The sequence below is a fragment of the Equus caballus genome, chromosome 12, assembly GCF_041296265.1.
Source record: "Equus caballus isolate H_3958 breed thoroughbred chromosome 12, TB-T2T, whole genome shotgun sequence".
Lineage (NCBI taxonomy): Eukaryota > Metazoa > Chordata > Mammalia > Perissodactyla > Equidae > Equus > Equus caballus.
This window is the reverse complement of record NC_091695.1, coordinates 1690078-1711790: the sequence shown is the minus strand read 5'-3', so window position 1 is coordinate 1711790 and position 21713 is coordinate 1690078. Positions and strand designations below refer to the sequence as shown.

At 39.6% G+C, this 21713-nt stretch overlaps 1 protein-coding gene across 7 annotated transcripts in view; it reads right to left on the bottom strand.

Moving 5' to 3' along the window:
• The window catches only part of PDHX (pyruvate dehydrogenase complex component X), a 179739-nt gene that overhangs the window by 139081 nt on the left and 18945 nt on the right, over positions 1-21713 (bottom strand). For all 7 annotated transcript variants that reach the window (XR_011423816.1, XR_011423817.1, XR_011423815.1 and 4 more), the window contains exons 3-4: positions 7761-7861; positions 461-660 (exon numbers count right to left, since the gene is read on the bottom strand). Coding sequence is in view for 1 of the 7 variants with exons in the window: in XM_001503314.5 (XP_001503364.2) it covers positions 461-660; positions 7761-7861 (301 nt within the window). In the remaining 6 variants the exon portion in view is untranslated. The remainder of the gene's footprint in view (positions 1-460; positions 661-7760; positions 7862-21713) is intronic.

The following is a 21713-nucleotide window of genomic DNA, read 5'->3' as shown; positions in this document are numbered from 1 at the left end:
GCTCTGGTCTGTCTCAGAAACTCGAACGCAGAATAGGTGGAAAAGGAACGCATGTGAAAATGCTAGTTCCACTTTATATCGGTTATACATTTGAAACTGGGATTCACCTTACAGTAATTACAACTCCACGAATGGGAACACAAAGTGAAGTTTGGTACACTGAATTCCATGCTGGAATCCTGAGACCTAAGTTCCGTGTGGACACAGACTGTTCGCTCTGTCTGCACTGGGTGTGCAGGGCTTTCGAGGGCCTGGAGCACAGCAGGGACTCAGAAACTGTGTGGAGCGAACAGTGGTGATAAAATAATCATTCCTAGGCCTCAGGTTCCTAAGAGGAAAAACGGAAGGTCAGCAACTCCCTACTCCCTGTGCAAAGATGTTTCAAACACGGTAATGATTAAAATACCCGGAAAGTTGTCATAACGTATTTTTTTAACATCATTCAAAGAAACATACTCACTGCAGTTTCCCTGGTGTGACTTCCGGTTTGACAGGGATAGAAGTCTGTGGTTCTGGTGAGGGGTGAGGCACTGATGGTTTCGAAGGTGGTGACGGAGGACCTACATCTTTGGGAATTTCAACACGTTTCCAATCTTGTCCTTCTTCAACCAGCAAACCAATTAGTGAGCCGAGCCGTACATTTTTAGATCCTCCTTCAACCTATATTTTAAAAAGAAAATAATTCCAGAGACGGAAAGGCCCACGACCTCAAGAAGTAGCTTATTCCTTGGACAACTCTGCACTCATTAGAAAGGTCTCTCAATTTGAGCTAAAACCTACTTCCCAGCCAGCCTGCCTCCTCCTCCCCCACCCACCACCTTCCTCGTCTGCCTTCCCCGACTTACACCTTCCTTCACCACTTTCTCCCTCCCAGGTACTAATGCCACCTCCTGAAATAAAGGGAAAATCTAGAATCTCTCCTCTTTCTGACAGCCTTCAAATATATAAGAGCTAACACTACCATCTTCTTTCTGGTGTCCATCGGTACAAATCCAAAACAGGAGGCTACAGACCTCAACTGCTTGTCTTTCCGGACAGTCTCTATACAATGGCTCAGGAATTCCACGCCTTACCTTGTAAGGGATTAACTCCCCCAAATTAGTCCTATTTGCTGAAATTAATTTAAAAGAAAATATTTTCAGTAAACTTAGTCTCTGGAAAAAAGAACATCCCATTGTATATTTAATTTTTTCCCTATATATCTACGTATTTACAAAATCTGAGAAATAAAATAAAACCTCGTGAATTTTTTATAAGTACATCAGAAACACGGTGGTGCCTGAGCAAACCAAACACTTTTTCACCGATAATGTCAATTAAAAGCATAAATAAGATCAATGATGCTGTTTAACTCAAGATCAATGTCATTTAAGCATTTCAGCAGCATTAATTTACAAAGAAAGGGTTGATCCTTATTTACTTATTAAAAGAAGGCCCCAGAGAGCCTTCAGATGACAGCATTTTGTAAGTTCAGTACTGGAAGAAAATGTCATTCCTTTAAAATTTTCTATTATTCCCTTTCAATTACTTTAAATAAGGTTCATTACAGACATAATTTAATGAATAATAGAATGATAGGCTGCAGGATGTTCTCTGATACAGTAATTATAAGTAAAATCATGACTCCGAGAATGCATTTGACATTTCTGAGTAACATTAATTTTGATGCTTATTAGTATGCGCACTATTCTTAAGATAATATGGCTTCAGTTTTGCGAGTTAGGAAGCTCCCAAGTTTACTAACTACTGACGAAGAAGAACAGGAACAATGTTCTGATGAAGCAAAATATAAAGAAGAAATGGGTGTATAAAACTAAATAAAGACGTCTAATGAATGCAAGCTGTGGAAAAACACTAAACTCAAAAACAATTTGTTTAGTTTGTCACATAACGAAGTCTTACTTCTGTGGACTGCTCATGTTTCTTTACTATGTCAAAAAGATGAGTTAAGATTATGATTAGGTTAAAATTTTTTCTTCTTCTAAAAATGTCTAATTACTTGCTTATGAACCGCTAACTCAAAACCACAAAGTGAAATGACTAACTTTCTAAAAAATTGATAGAAAAAGCACTAAGTGATATGAAGTCCACTTGATGTTAATTCCTATCAAAACTGAGCCAGAACTAAGACCAATATCCACGTACCAAGAACAGCACTCAAATGCAAAGTATTTTTTTAAAAAAAGCAGTTTTGTTTTAAAGATATCAATAGATTTCTCAAATTTGAATCAGACACTACACTGAATCTGAAACTGACACCTCATCCTGTTTCATTTACTACAATAAATCATACAAATGATTCCATATGTACCCCACCTACCGACACCTTCACAAGTAGGCAATAATAAGCATTTCAATTTTTGCCATATTGAAATATCAAATAAACTTTACTCATTTTTTCCATTAAAAAATGACACCATGACCTACGTACGACTTATCAAACCATGTTGTGGCAGGTGTCCCACATATAAAACAGAGGAAGATGGGCACAGATGTTAGCTCACGGCTAATCTTCCTCAGCAAAAAGAGCAGGATTGGTGGCAGATGTTAGCTCAGGGCTAATCTTCCTCAAAAAAAAAAAAAAAAATGACACCATGAAACATTAAACCCAAACACAAGGGACAAGGACAAAGGATATGCTGCCACACAACTTGAACATAAAACAGAAGCTGAAACAAAGCAACGCCTAGTAAAGCTCCATTTACAGTCACTAAAATCATGGGGCTGGCCCCGGGGCTGAGTGGTTGTTTCCTCGCTCCGCTTCAGCAGCCCAGGGTTTCGCCGGTTCAGATCCTGGGTGTGGACGTGGCACCGCTCATCAGGCCATGCTGAGGCAGCGTCCCACACAGCACAGCCAGAGGGAACTACAACTAGAGTGTACAACTATGTGCTGGGGGGCTTTGGGGAGAAGAAGAAGAAAAAAGAAAGACTGGCAACAGATGTTAGCTCAGGGCCAATCTTTAAAAAAATGTCTACAGTAGTATTTCCCAACAGCGAAACTCTTTGAGGGGCTTCAATCCATTAAAGGTGCTGGTAAATAGTGTCTGTTTTAATTCTGACATTGAAAAATAATAAGTCAAGCAATTATTTCAATATTTTTCTTCTTTAAGACAGAACAGTCTGAAAACCGCTGAGAACTGCAGGGGACGCACATGGTTACCGGGGATGCCGAGCCACAGGACTGACTTGGTTTGGAAACTTAGCAAGATTTCCCGCCGTCGTTTAAACCATTATACGGTTTTAAATTGTTTTTATTCTTTAATATGTGTTGTTAAACTTATATGCACGACGAACTTTGCTTTAAAAGGAGGATACATAAGGAACACTGAAGCTGAAAACTAATTAGCGACAAGCTGAAACGCAGAGGGAGAGAAGAAACCTCCATTAAGTGCTGGAGGAACGGTCTGTCCAGGTTTCAGGTGCCATGTACTGTGCTAGCACAGGATTAACTCACTTAATTCTCCTTGTAACCTTACGAGGTGAGTGTTATTATTATTTCCATTTATGGATGAGGAAACCGAGGCACAGAAAGCTTAAACAATTTGCTCAAGATGACAAGGCTAGGAAGTACCCAGGCCAGGATTCAAATGCAGTCTGACATGAGAGACACCATTCACATGATCAGCACCACATCTGTGAATCGCATTCACGTGATGGAAATTACCATGTAGCCCCTAAAGATGGGGCTACTATTTTTAAAAACAAGCGTAAGAAAGAAGATATAAAGGTGATTAAAATTAATTTAGCTTTTAATTCATGAGGAACATAGACTTATTTACCACTTCAATATGTCATTTACTCATTTCAATACGAGAAATTAGAACTGAGAATATCTTCCATTTGGTAGAATCTGCTCTTAGCTTTGAGGGGATATTTTCTCAGTTGAAAATATTCCAGTCTACAGAGAATCAAGTGAAGCTTTCACAACTTGAAATTCCAACCATAAACTTTCAAACTACAAAACGCAACTCTGAAGGCAGCTGCAGGCAATTCAATGGAAAATAAGGGCAGGAGGTTCTAACAATGAAATAAAACCACCCAGATAAAACACTCTTCTTTAGAAAACACCAACGACATAGTATTAGAGTGACATACAGATAAAAAATTGATTGAATAACATGAATAGTACCAAAAATAATAATTGCTTTTTAATAATCAGATGATCAATAAAGGGAAAGTTTACAAAAACATTTGTGTCACTATCCATGGATGCTAATTTTCAGAAAGATTCTATTTCTAAAAATTGTTCTGAATAATGGTCTACCACTAAAATAAAAATCTATCAATGAATGCACCGCCAGTCAATAAATTAAAACTTTACAAAATTATGTAAGTTTGAATAATCATAACATCCTACACCGGTTTCACCCTCAGAAGTATCCTGGTTTGTATGACAAATTATATAGTAACCCTAAATATGCTCAAAGCCAAACTAGACAATCTTCAATAAACTCTCCAAATGGCATCCTAATATTCTACTTTATTACTTTATTATTTAAAACACTTGCTGTCCAATTTGCTGAATAAATTTAAGACTAAGTTTATGAACTAATATATGTGTAATAATTTAAGGTTTCTGCATGACAATTTACTAGCGATTAAATGAGAATTTAACAACTCTCCCATTAACTAAATTAAATTGGAAATGAATCATAAAATTATCTACACTGACAGCAATTATTCTTTATCCTCATTATTAAGAGCTTCTATACTTTTTTCTGGTTCTAATTGAAATGTAATAAATATTATTTTAAATTTAAAGTGGAATTCAGATCTAAAAATTATGAGTGAGTACAAAGAAAAGAATGAAACTGGGGGGACAAGAAAGAACACAAAAGCCTCTCAAAGACTGTGGAAATAATCCCCAGAAGAGCAGAATCGGGTGCCATTTCTAATCTTTCAAAAATGTGGGCAAACTAAAAACTAGAGTTTTGTATCAGCACTTGCCTTGTAGTAAGTTCAATTATCCAACTCCTTGATATGTATTCCTATAAAAATCATTTTCATATGTGTGCTAATATGGGAATTATTCCACCATGAAAAGCAAAGTGGGGAGGTTGGGAATGGAGTAGGGTGAAAGGCAAAAAAACAAAACCCACCAGTAATACCACCTTAATTTTTTCTCCATTTTCCCCCCATAAAACTACGTATATTGGGACATGAATACACTCCCATTCTTACTATCCCAAAAGCATGTGGAATAATAATAAAGCCACAAAGCCCTTGAAATATACATACGATCTTTGTTTTGCCAAGGAAACAGCTACTTGTGTCCTCGCCGCCCCACTGTTTCAGAGCATGAGGGGCCAGATGAATGGGCACTGCTGACCACGCCACAGTCAGCCATCCGAAATGCATTACTAAGCAGCTAAGCGGAAAATGCTGTCAATTCTGGAAGACTTTCACAGCGCAACAATCCAGAACTAGGGCCAGGAACACAGCTTGCCAAAAGCACACACAACAAAATGTAGCTGGGTTTATTACCTATGGGAATTCAAGCAATCTTTTTCCTTTTCAAAACGCTGCATAAATTAGTCAAAGAAACTATTTTGGTATGAATATTTATATTTTCCTAGTTATAAAGGTACAGAAATTTTACACCTCCATTGACATTTCCTCCAACGAAGTATTTTCAACAATGTGTTTCAACATGGCTGTTAATATTTTAGATGGCAAGTAAAGGAAGTTTGACAAATTAGAACATAAGAAATAAAATATAAGTGAGTAGAAAAAAGGGAGAGGGATTTTCTAGTAAGAAACAGGAATGAAAAACTGTGTATAGATCTACATCTAATTAGGGGATGACATTCCTCCACGTGTGGTCTTCGGGTAAAGACGACAAAGGAAGGCAGTGCATCCCTGCTCAAAGCGGAGGGGAGCTGGCAGCTCAGAATTAAAAACACTTCAACAAGGCACTACTGATAAATATGCAGCTTATCCGTACAAATCAAACTACAGAGGCACGAATGGACACCTACTGTCCAGTCACAAACAACCAAAACACACTAATACACAAACACACGACTGACATGGGCGCTAATGGTCCCCAAGAGCTGAGTGAAGAATTGTAATATTAACCAGAATGGCAACATTTATTAACATTTGCTGGGTGACGGGTCTTGCTTATGTGTATTATCTCAATTTCTACTACTATCCCATGATGTAGGTATTATTGTATCTCTACTTTATTATAAAGAAAAAGGCAGAGAATTTCCCAATTGCTACAAAACTAATAGCTGGCAGAACTTGCTAGCTAATGGACCAGGCGGCAGGGTGACTCGAGAGCCCGGTCTCAGCTGCTACACCACGCTTCCTCTAACTGTTCAAGAAGCTAAGAAAGCAACGTCCTCCATCAGCGAATATACCACCTAACCCTAAACAGTCATGTTTCCAGCATTTTATTTTACTGACTTTTCACATAAATTCATACTGCATTATAAGAATAAAGTACATATTATAAAAAATTTAGAAAATACAGAAAAACAGAAAAAATGGGGCAGGTAAATCACTTAGTTCTACTCCCTAAAGACAAACACTCAACATTTTTATAACATTTTATTCTAATCTTTTCTACATTTATGTTTTTCTTTAAAAGTCCTACAAGCTTGTAATCACTGTCCACAGGCAATTTTAAAAGTATTTTTTCAGGGGTCGACCCAGTGGCGTAGTGGTTAAGTTCACACACTCTACTTCAGCGGCCCAGGGTTTGCAGGTTCAGATCCCGAATGTGGACCTGGCACTGCTCGTCAAGCCACACTGCGGCAGCATCCCACAAAAAATAGAGGAAGGTTAGCACAGATGTTAGCTCAGGGCCAATCTTCCTCACACACACACAAAAAGTATTTTTCCAAAAAAACTTTTTGAACTTCCATTAATGTATAATACATATAAAGAAACCACATTTTTTTCTAGAAACAATTTTAATGGCTATGTGATTCTCCATATTTTCTTCTGTTATTCAAGTAGCCTCTTCAAGCATTGCTACACATTTTGGTTGAAAGACTAAAAAAACATCAGCTTCTAGTAACATCACCAAGCATCCAAGTTGTAGCCCCATAGTTTTAATTAGTCATAAAGCAAAGACTGCCCAGAGAAGAGGATTCAAAATTACTGCATATATTTAAATTTAGATCTAAAAGGAAATGGCTTTGGTCTTCCTAGACCCACAAGCATATTCTCCATAAAAATGCTCATGGAACAGAAAATGTACTATCAAAAGACAGGTCACTGAATGTGGCTAGGAAACCTACACAGCACAACTGACGGCAGTCTTGTCCAGAGAACAGGAGCTGAGCAGACAGTCACTTTACATACTTCCAGCCCTGGGAGTCCTAGGGATGGATAAAGACACGACTGTTTTTCTCATGTGGTAAGAGTAAAACATTCCTTCTTTTCGATTGTATCAACTACAAACTTGAAAATTGCTAGCTCTAAGCTTTAACCCATTCCTTCCTTTATCTTCAAATTCCACCTCGAATAATCTTCTCTCCTCCCTCAGCCCTGAATGCTTCTCATTCTCCACTAGGGAACCCAAAAGAATGAGCACCACTGTCACGGCTGAAAAAGTTCTTTGTCAGCTGATCATCACTGGCTATCATCGGACCTTAACACTAAAATATTTTAAATATCTGAATTAAAAATGTATTACGTCAGATAATACAACACTATAAAGAGGTAAAAATAAAAGGTAACTTTATTTCAAGAAACTCTACAGTTAAGAAATCTTCATCCTGCTGAAGACAATCAAAATGAAAACTTACCACTATTCTGGCCAAAATGCCATCATCACTCGCATCTAAGGTAACCACAGCTTTGTCGGTCTCTATTTCACATAAGGCATCTCCAGCACTCACAGCTTCACCTAGAAAATAAGACTGGGTTTGTTCTGTTTTTTAAAATATGAATATTAAAATGTGGGGGTATGTGTGTGTATATGTGTGTGGAACATGAATAATAAATACCGAAATACTCAGGAGCTATTTCTGGGCTGTGGAATTACAAGTAATTCCCATCGTGTGTGTGCATGCATACATGTATGTTTTGTTGTGTTTTCCAAAAACACTATAATGGATATAAATTGTATTTGTTATGATAAAAAAAGTGATTACAAAGATTAATGAGCAAATATTAAAAACAAAATCACATTTTAGAGACAACAGCAAGAAATGCATATCCTCCTCTAAACACATCAATTCCAATCCCCACATTTTTTAACATACTTCGTTATTCCATGAAGAGAAAAGTTCTACAATTAATAGCACTTCTGGGTTAACATCGTAGGGTGAGTTCAGAAATCCTGTCGGCACCACACAGCATAAATGAATAAAGCATATTAAGGTTAAAGAGAGAAAATCAAAGATACAGCTCAGGTCAAATAAGAAACACTTCTGTGCAACAGAAACAGTATGGATACTCAACAATGCTGAGCAGGACCTGACTTGCTGGTTTCTGGATCAAGAAGCAGATCAGGGGGTGGTGGGGGTGACTTCCTTTTGAGTAAAGGGAACGAAAAGTGGCCTGCGGAAGACAGGGCCTCAAATCAGATTCTCTACTCAAAGCTAGGGCTGGGATAGGGTTCCTCCACTCAGAAAGGAGGCTGATAAAATGGCAATCAAGCCCACTGACTCGGACGATGGCTTGAATCAAAACTGTGGGTCTAGGAAGGTGGGGAACAAAGTCACTGCCTCAACACCAGGATCTGAGCCAAGCCCCCCTCCGGCTCCATACTGCATCTTCTGACATCTCCAACACCAACAGTAAATCCCTGGACTCGGGATGGGGGAAGGGGACAGGAGAGGATGAGCGGCAAGACATCGAACGCTCAAACAAGACCTTCCACTCAAAAGCAAACTGCAAGACAAAGTTCCAAAACACATCAAGAAATGTAATGCTAAGAAACAAAATCAATAATCAGAACAGAAATTCATTCCGGATGCAATTCATTTAGTGCAACCTGCCAAAGATTTTAAAATAAGTATCTTGAGGATGTTCAGAAATAGAAATGAAGGTAGAAGACCCATCACAAGAACAAGAGATTGGGAAAAATAACGTACGAAATAAAACAAAACAGTACCATGTAGAAAGGAAAAAAATTAATTGGAAACCTTGGAAATGAAAAATACAGTTATTGAAATAAAAAGAAACAACCAATGGGATATATTCCAGACCGGACATAGTGAAGTGAATTAGTAAATTAAATGTGGCATTAAGGAACTACCTGGAACTTAACGAAGGGAGACAAAAAGATAAGAAATAGAAGAGAGCAGTTGAGAGAGACAGTCTGAGGCTGCCAGGTGTGTCTCATGGAGTTCCAGGGGAGAGACTGCAGGGGACGGTAAAGAAGCAGTGCAGGAAGACAGAATTGTCGAGAATTTCCCAGAACTGAAAAGATACATTCCCTCAAAATGAAAGAGCTCTGAGTGAGAGCAGAAGCGCGGCTCCTAGGGCGTCTTGACCAGCAGGGGCTCAGGGAGCCTGGCGGCCTGCTGGCAATACTCTACATCTTGACTAGGCAGTGGTGACCTGAAGCTGTGTGTGTGTGAAAATCCACAGAGCTCACACTTGATGCGAGTTATCCTCAACAAAAAATAAACAGGAAAAAAGACGACGACTCTGTGTAAACACAAACCCACATTAGATGCACTGCAGAGAGACTGCACACTACCAACAATGAAAACAATCCTAAAAGCTGGCAGAGGAAAAGAAACCAGGTTACCTCACTGGAATGAGAGACTGAGAGCACGCTTCCAGCATCTCAACAGAGGTCAGAGACGACAGAGCGATATCTTTAAGAAGCCGAGGAAAAATAACTGTCTAGAATTTTATATGCAGCAAACCATCATTCCAGACTGAAGGAAAAGTATTCTCTAGACATAGAAAGGCGAGGAAAATTTACCACTTATTGATGAGCTATTATAAAACGCACTTCATCAAGAAGAAAAGTGAACACAGAGGGGACCCACAGGCTACAGGAAACAAGTTACCAAAGAAACTGATAAAATGCTAACTATTAATCATTCAAAAGGTAATTTCTCAGGGTTTAGAAAAGTGTAAAACATGGCGCCGGCCTGGTGGCATACGGTTGGATTCACGCGCTCTGCTTCAGTGGCCTGGGGTTCCCTGGTTTGGATCCCAGGGGTGGACATGTGTACTGCTCATCAAGCCACACTGTGGCAGGTGTCCCACATATAAAAGAGACCAAGACGGGCACAGATGTTAGCTCAAGGCCAATCTTCCTCAGCAAAAAGAAGAGGATTGGCAGCCGATGTTGGCTCAGGGCTAAGCTTCCTCAAAAAATAAATAAACAAAATAAAATAAAAATAAAATGTTGTTTTAAAAAGTGTAAAACTCAAACTCAAAACAATAATAAGCTGGGAAGGGAATGTTTAGTTGATAGTTAAAGCATGCTAAGAACTCTGATACAGATAAGCGGAAAAATGATAGATAACTCGACTTTGTTGGCAAAATTTAATTACGTATCCAAAAAACTTAATGGTATATACCAGAAAAATATAAAAACAGAAATACAATCCACAGCAATCAAAAAAGAAGAGAAAAAATTAAATAACAAAACCTGCCATCCAATTGCAGACACATGAAAAGAAAAAAAAAAAGTAGAAAACACAAAAATGGCAGAAATAAGTTCAAATGTATCCATACTTGCAATAAACGTAAGTGTTAATAAACCACCTACTAAGAGCAGAAATTACCAAAATGAACAACAACAACAAAAATCTGGGTAAATGTGGCTGACAAGAGACAGACCTAAAACAAAAACAGACTAAAAAATACAGAAATAGAAATATATGTAACATACAAATACACTCCGTCACACACAGCAAAAATAACTGGGACAAGTTAACTGGGAATTACAGTGGGATTGGGTGCAGTCAGGATGCTGTGGAACATTCAGGAGGGGCGTCTAATGCAGTTTCCGGAGGGTGTGAATGCTTCCTAAAAAAATGACATCGAATCTGAGCCTGAAAAGATGAAGAGACAGTCAAGTGAAGGGCAGTGAACCAGGCAGCAGGCACCACACAGCCAAAGCCCTGAGGGTGAAAGAGAACAGGACTCGGGAGCACCCAGCTCACGGTACCTGAGAAAAGCAACGAGACTGGGGGGTGAGGTAAGGAGAGATGAGACCAAAGGGCCCCTCACTGGTCCTACAGAGGAGGTGACAGCGCCAGGGCACGTAACTGCTCACACATTCCTTTACAGGCCAGATGCTTTAGCAGTTGGAATAGATTGCCTCTCAAAAGGAAAAAGTCACACCCTTATATGCTTCTGCTGTAACCATGGAAAAAACAATTGAACTAGGCAACCTAACAATCAAATACTTCTTCTAGACTCCTAGGAAGGAATTCTGGTCACAGGAAAACAGTAAAATGATGTTTATCACTTGTGCTCACCTATTTCAAATTCCAAACGCCCATCCACAAATTCTACTTCAGCACAGATCAACCTAGATGATTTCGTTCCCATTCCTGAATTCCTATAGCAGTCCTAATCAATTTGAATGAATCACAAATTGCATTATCAAAAGCTATGTTGCATTATTAGCTGCTTTTTACAATCGGGTGCTCCTCTGTCCAGCAGACCAGGAGCTTCTTTACGAGGTGTTTTACGTCCTGCTTCCCTCTCCAGGGCTCTAGCTAGTGCCTCCAAACAAAGCGTCTGAGATTGAAACACTTCAGGGAAAAATTGCAATAATTTCACAAATCCCCATTTCCTCATAAGGTGTACATCAAATTGTCCTTTCTATTTCTTTTGGTTCTAACATTTAATTTGCAGTATGCTTCTAACACTTAAAAACTTAGGTAGCTTGCTTGCTTTTTATTTTAATTATATGTACATCTCCTCAGCTAACATAGACATATATATCAGCTCTATGAGAATGCCGAGAGAGAGAGAAAATGGAGAGAAACAGAGAAGGAAAGGATCTATCCGTCGTGCGGTGAGCTTTCCTGAGCAACCACAGCAAAGCTTAAACGTCGTGTTATTACACCAGGGCACATTACCTCTAATTTATCACAAAACTCAAGTTCTATCTATCAATAATAAAACATAATGTAAATGCCTAAAGAAAATTTTGAGACTAAATAATGAGCCATGAAGATTCCAAATCTATTCAGGTTCAGCCTTGATCAACAATTAGGCTACAATTCAGAAAAGCCACAAGCAGGATAGTTAAAAAACCTCTTCCAACTCAGACACAGGTTTGATTCCAAGTTCTGACACTTAACTAGTAATCGTGACTAAGTTACTCAATCTCTCTGAGTCTCAGGAAGGTTTTGAATGTGCAGCTACACACACACAAAAATCATGGAACTGAAAACGACACGTGAACTCTCCACATCTTCAAATAACAGTTCAAAACATCTTTAGATAAAAATGTTCGGGATGTTATTAAGAACCAAGATTCACTCTGGCTGCCCAGTCCATATTCTGAGATCTCAAACAGATCATTCGACAAACATCAGTGTATAACTAAGCACTAGGTATAAACACAACGATAAGATAGGGCTCTGTCTACAACGAGTTCATAGCATAGAGAAGACTGAGAAGCCAGGACAGACTATCACGGATGGAGTGAGTTGACAGACGGCTCCTCAGCTGCCACGTTGATGGCTGACCAGTTGTGGAAGGAGACGGCAGCCTTGCAGTGTCCCTGTGCCATCTCCTCGTGGTGTGTCAGCAGGCAAGGCGGAGCGGGCCCGGAGCGCGAGTGCGGGCCCCAGGAGGGGCCGGAGCAGAGGCCCGCCCGGGGGCCGCTCCCCAGCACCGAAGCCAGCATCATCATCTTGTTCCTTTGTCCAGATGGGCAGCTGCCAGAGCCGAGGGCTGGAGCGTACAGAGGCTTCCCTTTCTCTTTTTAAAGTCTGGGTAGGAGGTATAGTCTTCATGAACCACACTTAATGCGATGTTTATATTATGAACTAAACACATTCTGTGGCTTTCACAAAATAATTTTTTTCTGCTAAACATTAAGAATAAAAGTCTTTATTTAAAAGGTATGTGCAATGATAGTGGTGGGGGAGAGTTAGCTTTTATCTGTAAGACCAAAAAAAATCACACCTACATGAACACTATAGGGAAAACCTCTTCTTGTGCGATGTTGAACAATGATGACAACCAGGATTAAAGAGAGAAATAAGTCAAGTGTTTACTCAACAAATATGTACCAGCTGCCCCGTGTGAATGACACTGTGCAAGACACTGTGGTAAAAGTAATAATAAGACAGACCTGCTTCGAGAAGCTCCTAATCTGATTGAAGAAGAGTACAAACAAGCAGACAACGCCACCTGATCCGGGCAGTGTCTACGGCGGTGTGCCGAAGACAGAGGAGAGGTCCCCAGGCAGTGTTTGCCAACTCTTCTCACTTCATCACACAAACAAGAAGGGGTGTCATGTGCATGGCCCAAGACCCAGGCAACCTGGCTCCTTGGCCATCTGAGGTCCTTCCCTGAGGGCTGAAGGCAGGAGCAGCAGCTCGAGGAGACTGCCAGGAACCTCCCTCACACCCTTCTGACCCTTAGATTTCATTGTGTTGCCCATTTCAAGTGCTTGACACCCACGTGGCTAGTAGGGACTGTATTGGTCAGTGCAGACACAGCATTTCTAGCACCAAGAAAGTTTACTGAAGAATACTCTCCAATTCTAAAATTCTGACATAATACAAATATTAACAGAAATGCAAAAAAGCATTAACGCTGGAATGCAATTCAGCAATAAAAAGAATGAACTGCTGATACATGCTACAACACGGATAAACCTCAAATTCATGCCAAATGGGAGAAGCCAGTCACAAACAGTTAGATACTATATGATTCTATTTGCACGAAATGTCCAGAAAAAGCAAAATTTTAGAGACAGAAAGCAGATAAGTCTGGGATGGGAGAAGGAAATGACTGCAATCACATTCCAGGGATTTTTTTGGGGGTGATAGAAATGTTCGAAAACTGGATTTCAAGGACGGTTGCACAAGTCTACATATTTACGAAAAATCACTGAATTGTGCACTTAGAATAATATTTACTGAGATAGACCTCCACAAAGCTGTTAACAGTAGTATACTCAAAAAACACTGAAGCTATTTATAAAATGCACGTTTCAAAAATTTTCCATTTTAGCACCACAGACATGTAAACAAATCCCCAGAAATAAGAGAAACCAAAGCCTCTTCTACAGCAGAAGCCAGAGACCCACGTTACTCTCTAGTGGCACCCAGTGACAACACTCCAAACAGTGACAAACTCCTTCCAAACAGTTCTACTTCTGAATTTTATACACTAAATTAGTTACAGTCTGAGATTCACACAAAAACTATCTGCAATACTCAGAGCTCCCAGTCACACGACAGAAGGAAGGCCCACACCAAACGCGGTCTGAGGGAGCCCCAGGAGCAGCCGCGGGACCACGGGGGAAGCAGGTCCCGTGCACGGCCCAGGCGCTGGGCTGCGTGCCGCACATCTCAGCCCAGCTCTGTGCCAGTGCTTCCTCTCTAATGTTTCAAGAAAGAAAACAATGTTTTTCATACCCTCAAATATTCTCTCACAAAAGGGAAGAACAAGAATATTTTCTTCCTTTTTGTTATTTTATCTAACAGATCTGACCTTCCAGTTAATGAAAAACTACACCATATCTACTTTAATTAAACTGAAGATATCTGAAGCATACTTTTCTTGCCCAAATAACAAACTTGTAATAAAAATGTGGAATTACAACTCAACTCACCTTTCAAGAGACTTTGAAATTGTACATGTCACCCAGGACTTTTGAAGTGTTTGCTCTACTAATTTTATGATGCAAATTCTTTACTTAATCCTCAGACTGAAATTAAGGATTCTAATACTCATTACAAAACTCTTTTCTAACATTAATTAGATTAACAAAGATGGGAATAACTTATATGCCATATTACTGCATGTTTCCATGACTTCAAAAAAGAAAATGAAATTGAGTTATTACAGAATTCTAAAGCCAGGGAGATACCTTAGCTCTCATCTCAGGCAACTCACTCCCAGATCCTTCACGGCAGAGTGGGACCCCAGAGGACGAATGTGATCCCCAGGCCAGAGCACTCTGCAGTGGACCCTTCTTGCCTTGGCTTCAAACACTCACACACAACATTAGTAATAGCAGTCGTGAGTTACAGAGGCTCAGATTTTCAAGAATCTTAAAGGTCTGTAACACTGAACTGCTATCCACTAAAGGGTTAGGAGATCATTAGCCTTTGCTTAAAAATAAACTAGACTCACAATTAGATACAACATTATTCTTCTTCATGAAAAGAAGTTCAATCCTCTTAACATTTGACGGTCTAATCTCATTGTTTTAAATAACAGTCACCATACATTAATAAAAACCTCAAGATAAATTTTTAAAAAAGAGCCAATAAGAGAAAAAGGTATATAAAAAGTTTTCTGCCAGAATACAAATATTTTAAAGACAGAATGACTGAACCAAGTTATTATAAATGTATCAAGTACCAAACCTACTTAGACATATAGAGTTCTACTCATGTGTACAGCACATAAATGTTAATGAAAAGAAAATTATGTTCAAAAGATCACAATTAAATCACAAAGGTGACGTACTTAAAAAAGAAGCCAGTGAATTATTGAGAACCAAGGATTAAGCTTGCTCTCAATTATTTATAAAGTATTGGTAAACAAACATTTCCCTTCAGGTGGCAGAACACAGAATTTAAGAGCAACCTTGAGGGAAACACGCTCCCGGGGCTCCAAGTTGATCCGGGCGTGTTCTACGTGAAACAGCACGTTGTCAGCAGAGAGAAAAAGAACAGACTGATGAGGCCAGATGTGTCCTGGCTCTTCATCATTCTCTCCACATCCTAACGGGTGTGAATAACTTATCAGACTGCCAGTGAGCAAGAAGTCTGAGAGATGAATGTGGTCCAAAGAATCCTCTCATCTACTTGTGCATCAGTTCTCCAAGTGTGAAGAAATCCCATCTTTTAATAATAACCCTAAAAGGCTGTTCTTGTTCTGTGTCTGAATCATTATTTAATGACACCAACAATCTGTCATCTTCAATATGGAAATAGCCAAGGCTCCGTAATTCATCAGGAAAAAGAAACCTAAAAATAGACTCCAATTGATTACATTATTTATAAAGGTGAAACTTTCTTAGATACTGGTAATTATTTTAAAAGATGGCAGCAGCCATGCAGAGCCAATTACTCAAAGTGCTTCCTAACGAAGAACTGGCTCTTTCACTTATATGACATACGTCTTTTCAAATTCTAGAAAGTTCCCTGCCATTTTTTCTTTGAATATTATCTCTTCCTCATTCTCTCTTTTTTCTCCTTTTGGAAATCCTCCTCTCAGATGATTCTCATTTTATTCTTCATGTCTCAACTTCTCTTTCATGTTTTCTACTGCCTTCTCTCTCTGTGCTGTGTACAAGCTAATGTTTTCAGGTTGCTCTTCAGTTTACGAATTCTTTGGTCAGTCACATCTAATCATACTTTAACCAAACCATGAGCTTTTTGTTTTTTAATTTTAGAGACATTAATTTTCATTCCTAGAAGTTCTATTTGTCCTTTTCAAATCTGCCTGGACTTTTGGATAGTGTCTGTCTTTTTTCATATTTTCAATTCCTTCTCTTACATTTTTAATCATTTCAAACATACATTATGTATCTAGTAATTCCAATTGACTGAAATTCTTGGAAGTCTAGTCCTGCTGCTTGTTATATCTACTGACTTTTGCTCCTAAAAGACTGCTTCCTTGTGAATTGTTAAACTTGAGATTGTGAACTCTTGGTAAGTGGGACCTTATCTTGGAATCTTCCGTGGCTTGGATTAGATGCAATGTCTTTCCAGAATAATGGCTTCTGCCAGGAAACCCAGGAAGATCAACAGCCCAGAACCACTTTATCTCTACCTGTGGGTTCAGAAAATGCAAGTACTATAAATTTGAACCCCAAAGTCTCATGAGGACAGACCCATGAGAGCAAATTTTCAAGGGAGTAGGCATTCCTATTCCAAATAGATCTAAAGTCAAACAAATAAATTTGCCTATCAAATGGCTTTAAAATCCATTCATACGTTGACAACTCTCAAATTTCTATCTCCAAGCTGGAATTCATTCCTGAACTTCAACTCTTATAATCGTCTGTTGAACATCTTCCCTTGAACATCTAATAAACATCTCAAACGTTACCACATCTAAACCTGAATCTAATGTTTGATTTCCCTTCCTCCCTCCTTCCCCCTCAAACGCACCTGTTCCTCATCTCAGCTATTCCAGTCTTCCAGCTCAGGCGCAGTGGGGCACGTGGCTTCGACTCTCACTCACCACTCTGGATGTTGCTGACATTTGGTGACCCCTTTCTTGAGTTAAAGCTCAACTTACATTTAAAAGATTTGTTTTATAATGTTATATCCAGTGGTGAGGAGAAGCTTCACCCCATCTACTTAGATGGTCAATATTGACTACAAGTCCTCAGCACTGACTTTTTAAATGTGAACAGGCAAATGGGCCTACTTAAATTGCCTATAGTTAGCTCTTGATACCAGAATGCTCTTAGGGTCTGTTCCACTCAGTGTGATGCTACTAATATGGCTCAAGAAAGTACAGAGAAACCACTTCCTATTAAATAACCAGGAGTGTGGGTGTGTCTTGGCTTCAGGATAAGGACCCTCACAGACTGACAAACTGCAGACTGGAATTCAGGATCCTTCCTATAACGTATCTTATCTCATATCCACTGTGCCCTTAATGCAGCCAGAACTACCTGCTGTTGCCAAAATATATGTCATGACACCTCACTTCTCAGATTTTGCCCATGCTGTTTACATTAGCTGGAATGCCCTTCACTCTCACTGTTTTAAGCCCATTTATTCCACAAGGACCAGCTCCAGCAGCACCTCATCTGCAAAGCCTTCTCCGATCCCCGTCTATTTGCTGCTTTGGGCTTCCTCTCTCTTCTGCCAGTATATTTGCTAATCGACTACTTACAGTGGTACCGGGTCTGTTTCAATTACTATGCTAGTCATAACAGGGAAAGGAGACGTAGCAAAACTCAGACGTATTCCCCAGGAAGGAACAGAATTAAGTAATGCTTCCAGTCACACGTTATATCTAGCACACGAAGGACCAGCCATAGTCACCTGGATAGACTCAATGCACCATATCTCTTAACCTCCATATTGGCCCAATCCATAGTCCCAAGCTCCTACTGTGAGGCCCATTCTGTAACCTGTCCTGTCACCTTTCCTAGCACCCCTGTCTCCCTCAAAGAACTGGGGCCTTCTCCCAAACTCCCAAGTTATTTGGCTCAAGTTCTGAAGTAAATACTTGGTAGCCCTCTTCCTGATCCCCAGACTTGTCGTCACTGGCAAAAGTGATGCCATGAATGGCTCCACCTCCTGGAATCACAACATAACCCTGTCAGACTCTGAATTCTTGCCCAATGCCTAAACTCTCTCAATGTTATTTTATAAGCACTAGACTAGACCTCTCAGTACCAACGTTTGCCCGGATGACATCTGCGCCCACTGAAACACACGTGACACCCGAGAAGTCCCTGCCACAGCCAGTCTCTGGAATCAGACAAGGTCTCCCAGGCCATGTCCTTCATTCTCAACTCGCTCTTCTCTCCTCTCCGTCCATTTTTTAACACTTGGCTCACCATTTCTCAAGCAGCATAATAATGGCTGTGGGGAATTCATCTGGTCACTACAATTTCTCTGTACATCTGTCTGACAATCCCTAATGGGGACTGGAGGCTCATCCTCCTCCCTCCACAAAAGTTTAACATGTTACAGACTGAGTGGAGCATAGGGAAAGTCGGTTACACAGAGCGCTAAAAGAAGCTGTCCTGAAGGCAGCCCACTCCAGAGGGAGGGAGGCCACTCCACCGCCACACGCAGCAATGACTCCAGTGAGAAAAAAGGAAAAGAAAGCAGCAGCCAGAAAAACAAAAGGTCTTCCCCAATTTCTTTCACGTTAACTGTTCCTCTGTCCTGCGCTGTGAGCACGGCAGCACACTCAATCTGCCTGGCCGACAGAGTCTTAGCCTTATTTTCTAAGCACCGTATTGAGTACTTAAATCCGGCCAAACGGTTGCTATACACAGTAGACTAACACAGCTTTCTAGGTAGTATTGTAGCAAACATCTTCTTGGTAACAGCAACATTCTCATTCATCTGGAGGTTATAAAAGGGTGAGGAAAGAGTAGTTTCTCACTCCAAATTATATCTCAAAGGTTATTTATTGATTGTACAACTTTCAAAAATATATATTATTATAAAAATTTCAAAAATATACAAAAGTAGTATGGAAAGTTTAATGAAGCCACATGTACCTTTCACCCAACTTATACAATTTTCAATGGATTCCTGAATAGTCTTGTTTCATCTCTATCCTGCCCCATCCTTCTATTCTCCACCAGTTATTGTGAAGTTAATCCCAGACAGACTATCATTTCATGTATAATGATTTCAACTCATATCTCTTAAAGATAAGATTTTTAAAAAATATAACCACAGTATCATTAAACCTCTAAAATGATTAATTCCTTAATATTATTAAATATACCATTTTCGAATGTCCCCAAACGTTTTGTCAAAATACAGTTCAAACATGGGAACTGGTCGCTTAAATCTTTTTTTTTTTTTTTAGGAAGATTGGCCCTGAGCTAACATCTGCTGCCAATCCTCCTCTTTTTGCTGAGGAAGACTGGCTCTGAGCCAACATCCGTGCCCATCTTCCTCTACTTTATATGTGTGACGCCTGCCACAGCATGGCTTGATGAGCGGTGTCATGTCTGCACCCGGGATCCCAACTGGCAAACCCCGGTCCGCCGAAGTGGAAGGTGTGCACTTAACTGCTGCGACACCGGGCCGGCCCCTTAAATCTCTATTAAGCTATACGTTCCCCTCTCTCCTTCCTTTTCCCACCCCTACCTGCCCCTTGAAATTTATTTGTTGAAGGAAACGGGCTGTCGAATTCCTCATAGTCTGAATTTTGTTCATATACTCCTCATGGTGTCATTGAAGACATCCCTCTTTCCCTTGAATTTCCTGGAAAATAGTAGTGAGAGCTACAGGTTTGATCACATTCAGTTCAATTTTCTGGCAAGACAGCTCCATAGCTGGTGTTTGCATGTCTTAACATCAGGAAGCATGCAATATCTAGTTTTCTCTCTTTTTGTGTTATTAGCAGCCATTGATAATCACTGGCTATATCCCTTATTTCATTAGAGGATACAAAATGGTTATACAGTAACATTGTATCATTCTTCCATCTTTTTTTTTTTTAAAGATTTTATTTTTTCCTTTTTCTCCCCAAAGCCCCCCGGTACATAGTTGTGTATTCTTCACTGTGGGTCCTTCTAGTTGTGGCATGTGGGACGCTGCCTCAGCGTGGTTTGATGAGCAGTGCCATGTCTGCGCCCAGGATTCGAACCAACGAAACACTGGGCCGCCTGCAGCGGAGAGCGCGAACTTAACCACTCGGCCACGGGGCCAGCCCCATCATTCTTCCATCTTTTAAGAGTTGGGACATGCTAATAATGAGAAACTTATTCTCATCAACTACTTGGTTATCCTGAGCTACAGTTAATATTGGAAAGGCAGGGGAAAAAGACTTGAATCTTTTAATTGATTACCAGTTTTCAAAATAAGTTAATTTACTAGCATCCTCCAATGCAAAACAATTATTAGGTTTTTTTCCCTTTATATTACTGTGAACTTTGGATTCAAATATATTTAATGTGTTTCTACACTGCAGTTGCTATCCTTATTGATCTTCAAATTGTCCCATCTTTGGCTCCTGAGTCCTTTAGGATGCCTTTAGCAGTTCTGATAGCTTCTTTGCTTTCTAAATTAGCTTGGACAAGATGTTCCAAGCTCATCTTGTACCTACATTCCCTGCCCCAGACCTGGAAGTAGCTGTTTTCCAAGGAGCTTTAGCTTACTTTAGTGGGAGCTGGCACTCAGGACTACAGTCTGGTTGCTAGGGGTGCCCACTGCTACTAGGCTGGTCCTTTTTCTAGGCTCTGCCAGGGAGAAGAGCTTTAAATTTGCCGTCACAAGATTTTTCCTTGAATTGAGCTATCTTTTAACTGTTTCTCCTTTAAACCACACCAAAAGTCTGGGTTCCCAATGATATCATCTTAATCACTCTATTTGCTTTATTCCATAAAATACATATAAAAGCCTTAGAATAACAATAGCAACACAATCACTACAATATGATTCCCTTAAACAGTTGAGGATTTTTTTTTTTTTTTTGGAGATTCTTTGGTCTTCAGTTATAATCTATTAAGGATAGACAGTCGGGTCTACTGAGATTTGAAATAATCCGTCTCTATATGGTTCTATCAGAGCTTGATATATAATTAGGTTAATTAGGTTCATCTGTTTCATTTTGTTTCAACTTTTAGGGATCTTTTAAATTTTAATTTTGCTTTAAAATTATTTAAAATATGTATATGGTTCCAAAGTTAAAGAGGTAAAATAAGATATATTCAGAGAAGTCTAGTTTCTACTTTCTCCACCACACTGTTCGCTCCAGTAGTCAGTCGATAGGTAATCATTTTTTACTGTCAAATTTTTGTTTTACCTTTTCAATTTTTCAAATACTAGTACTCCCATCCCTTTCTTCAATGAATAGTACATACCATACCTGTCTCCACTCAGCTATTTTCCCCTGACGATCACTCTACCGTAGTATAAAAAGAT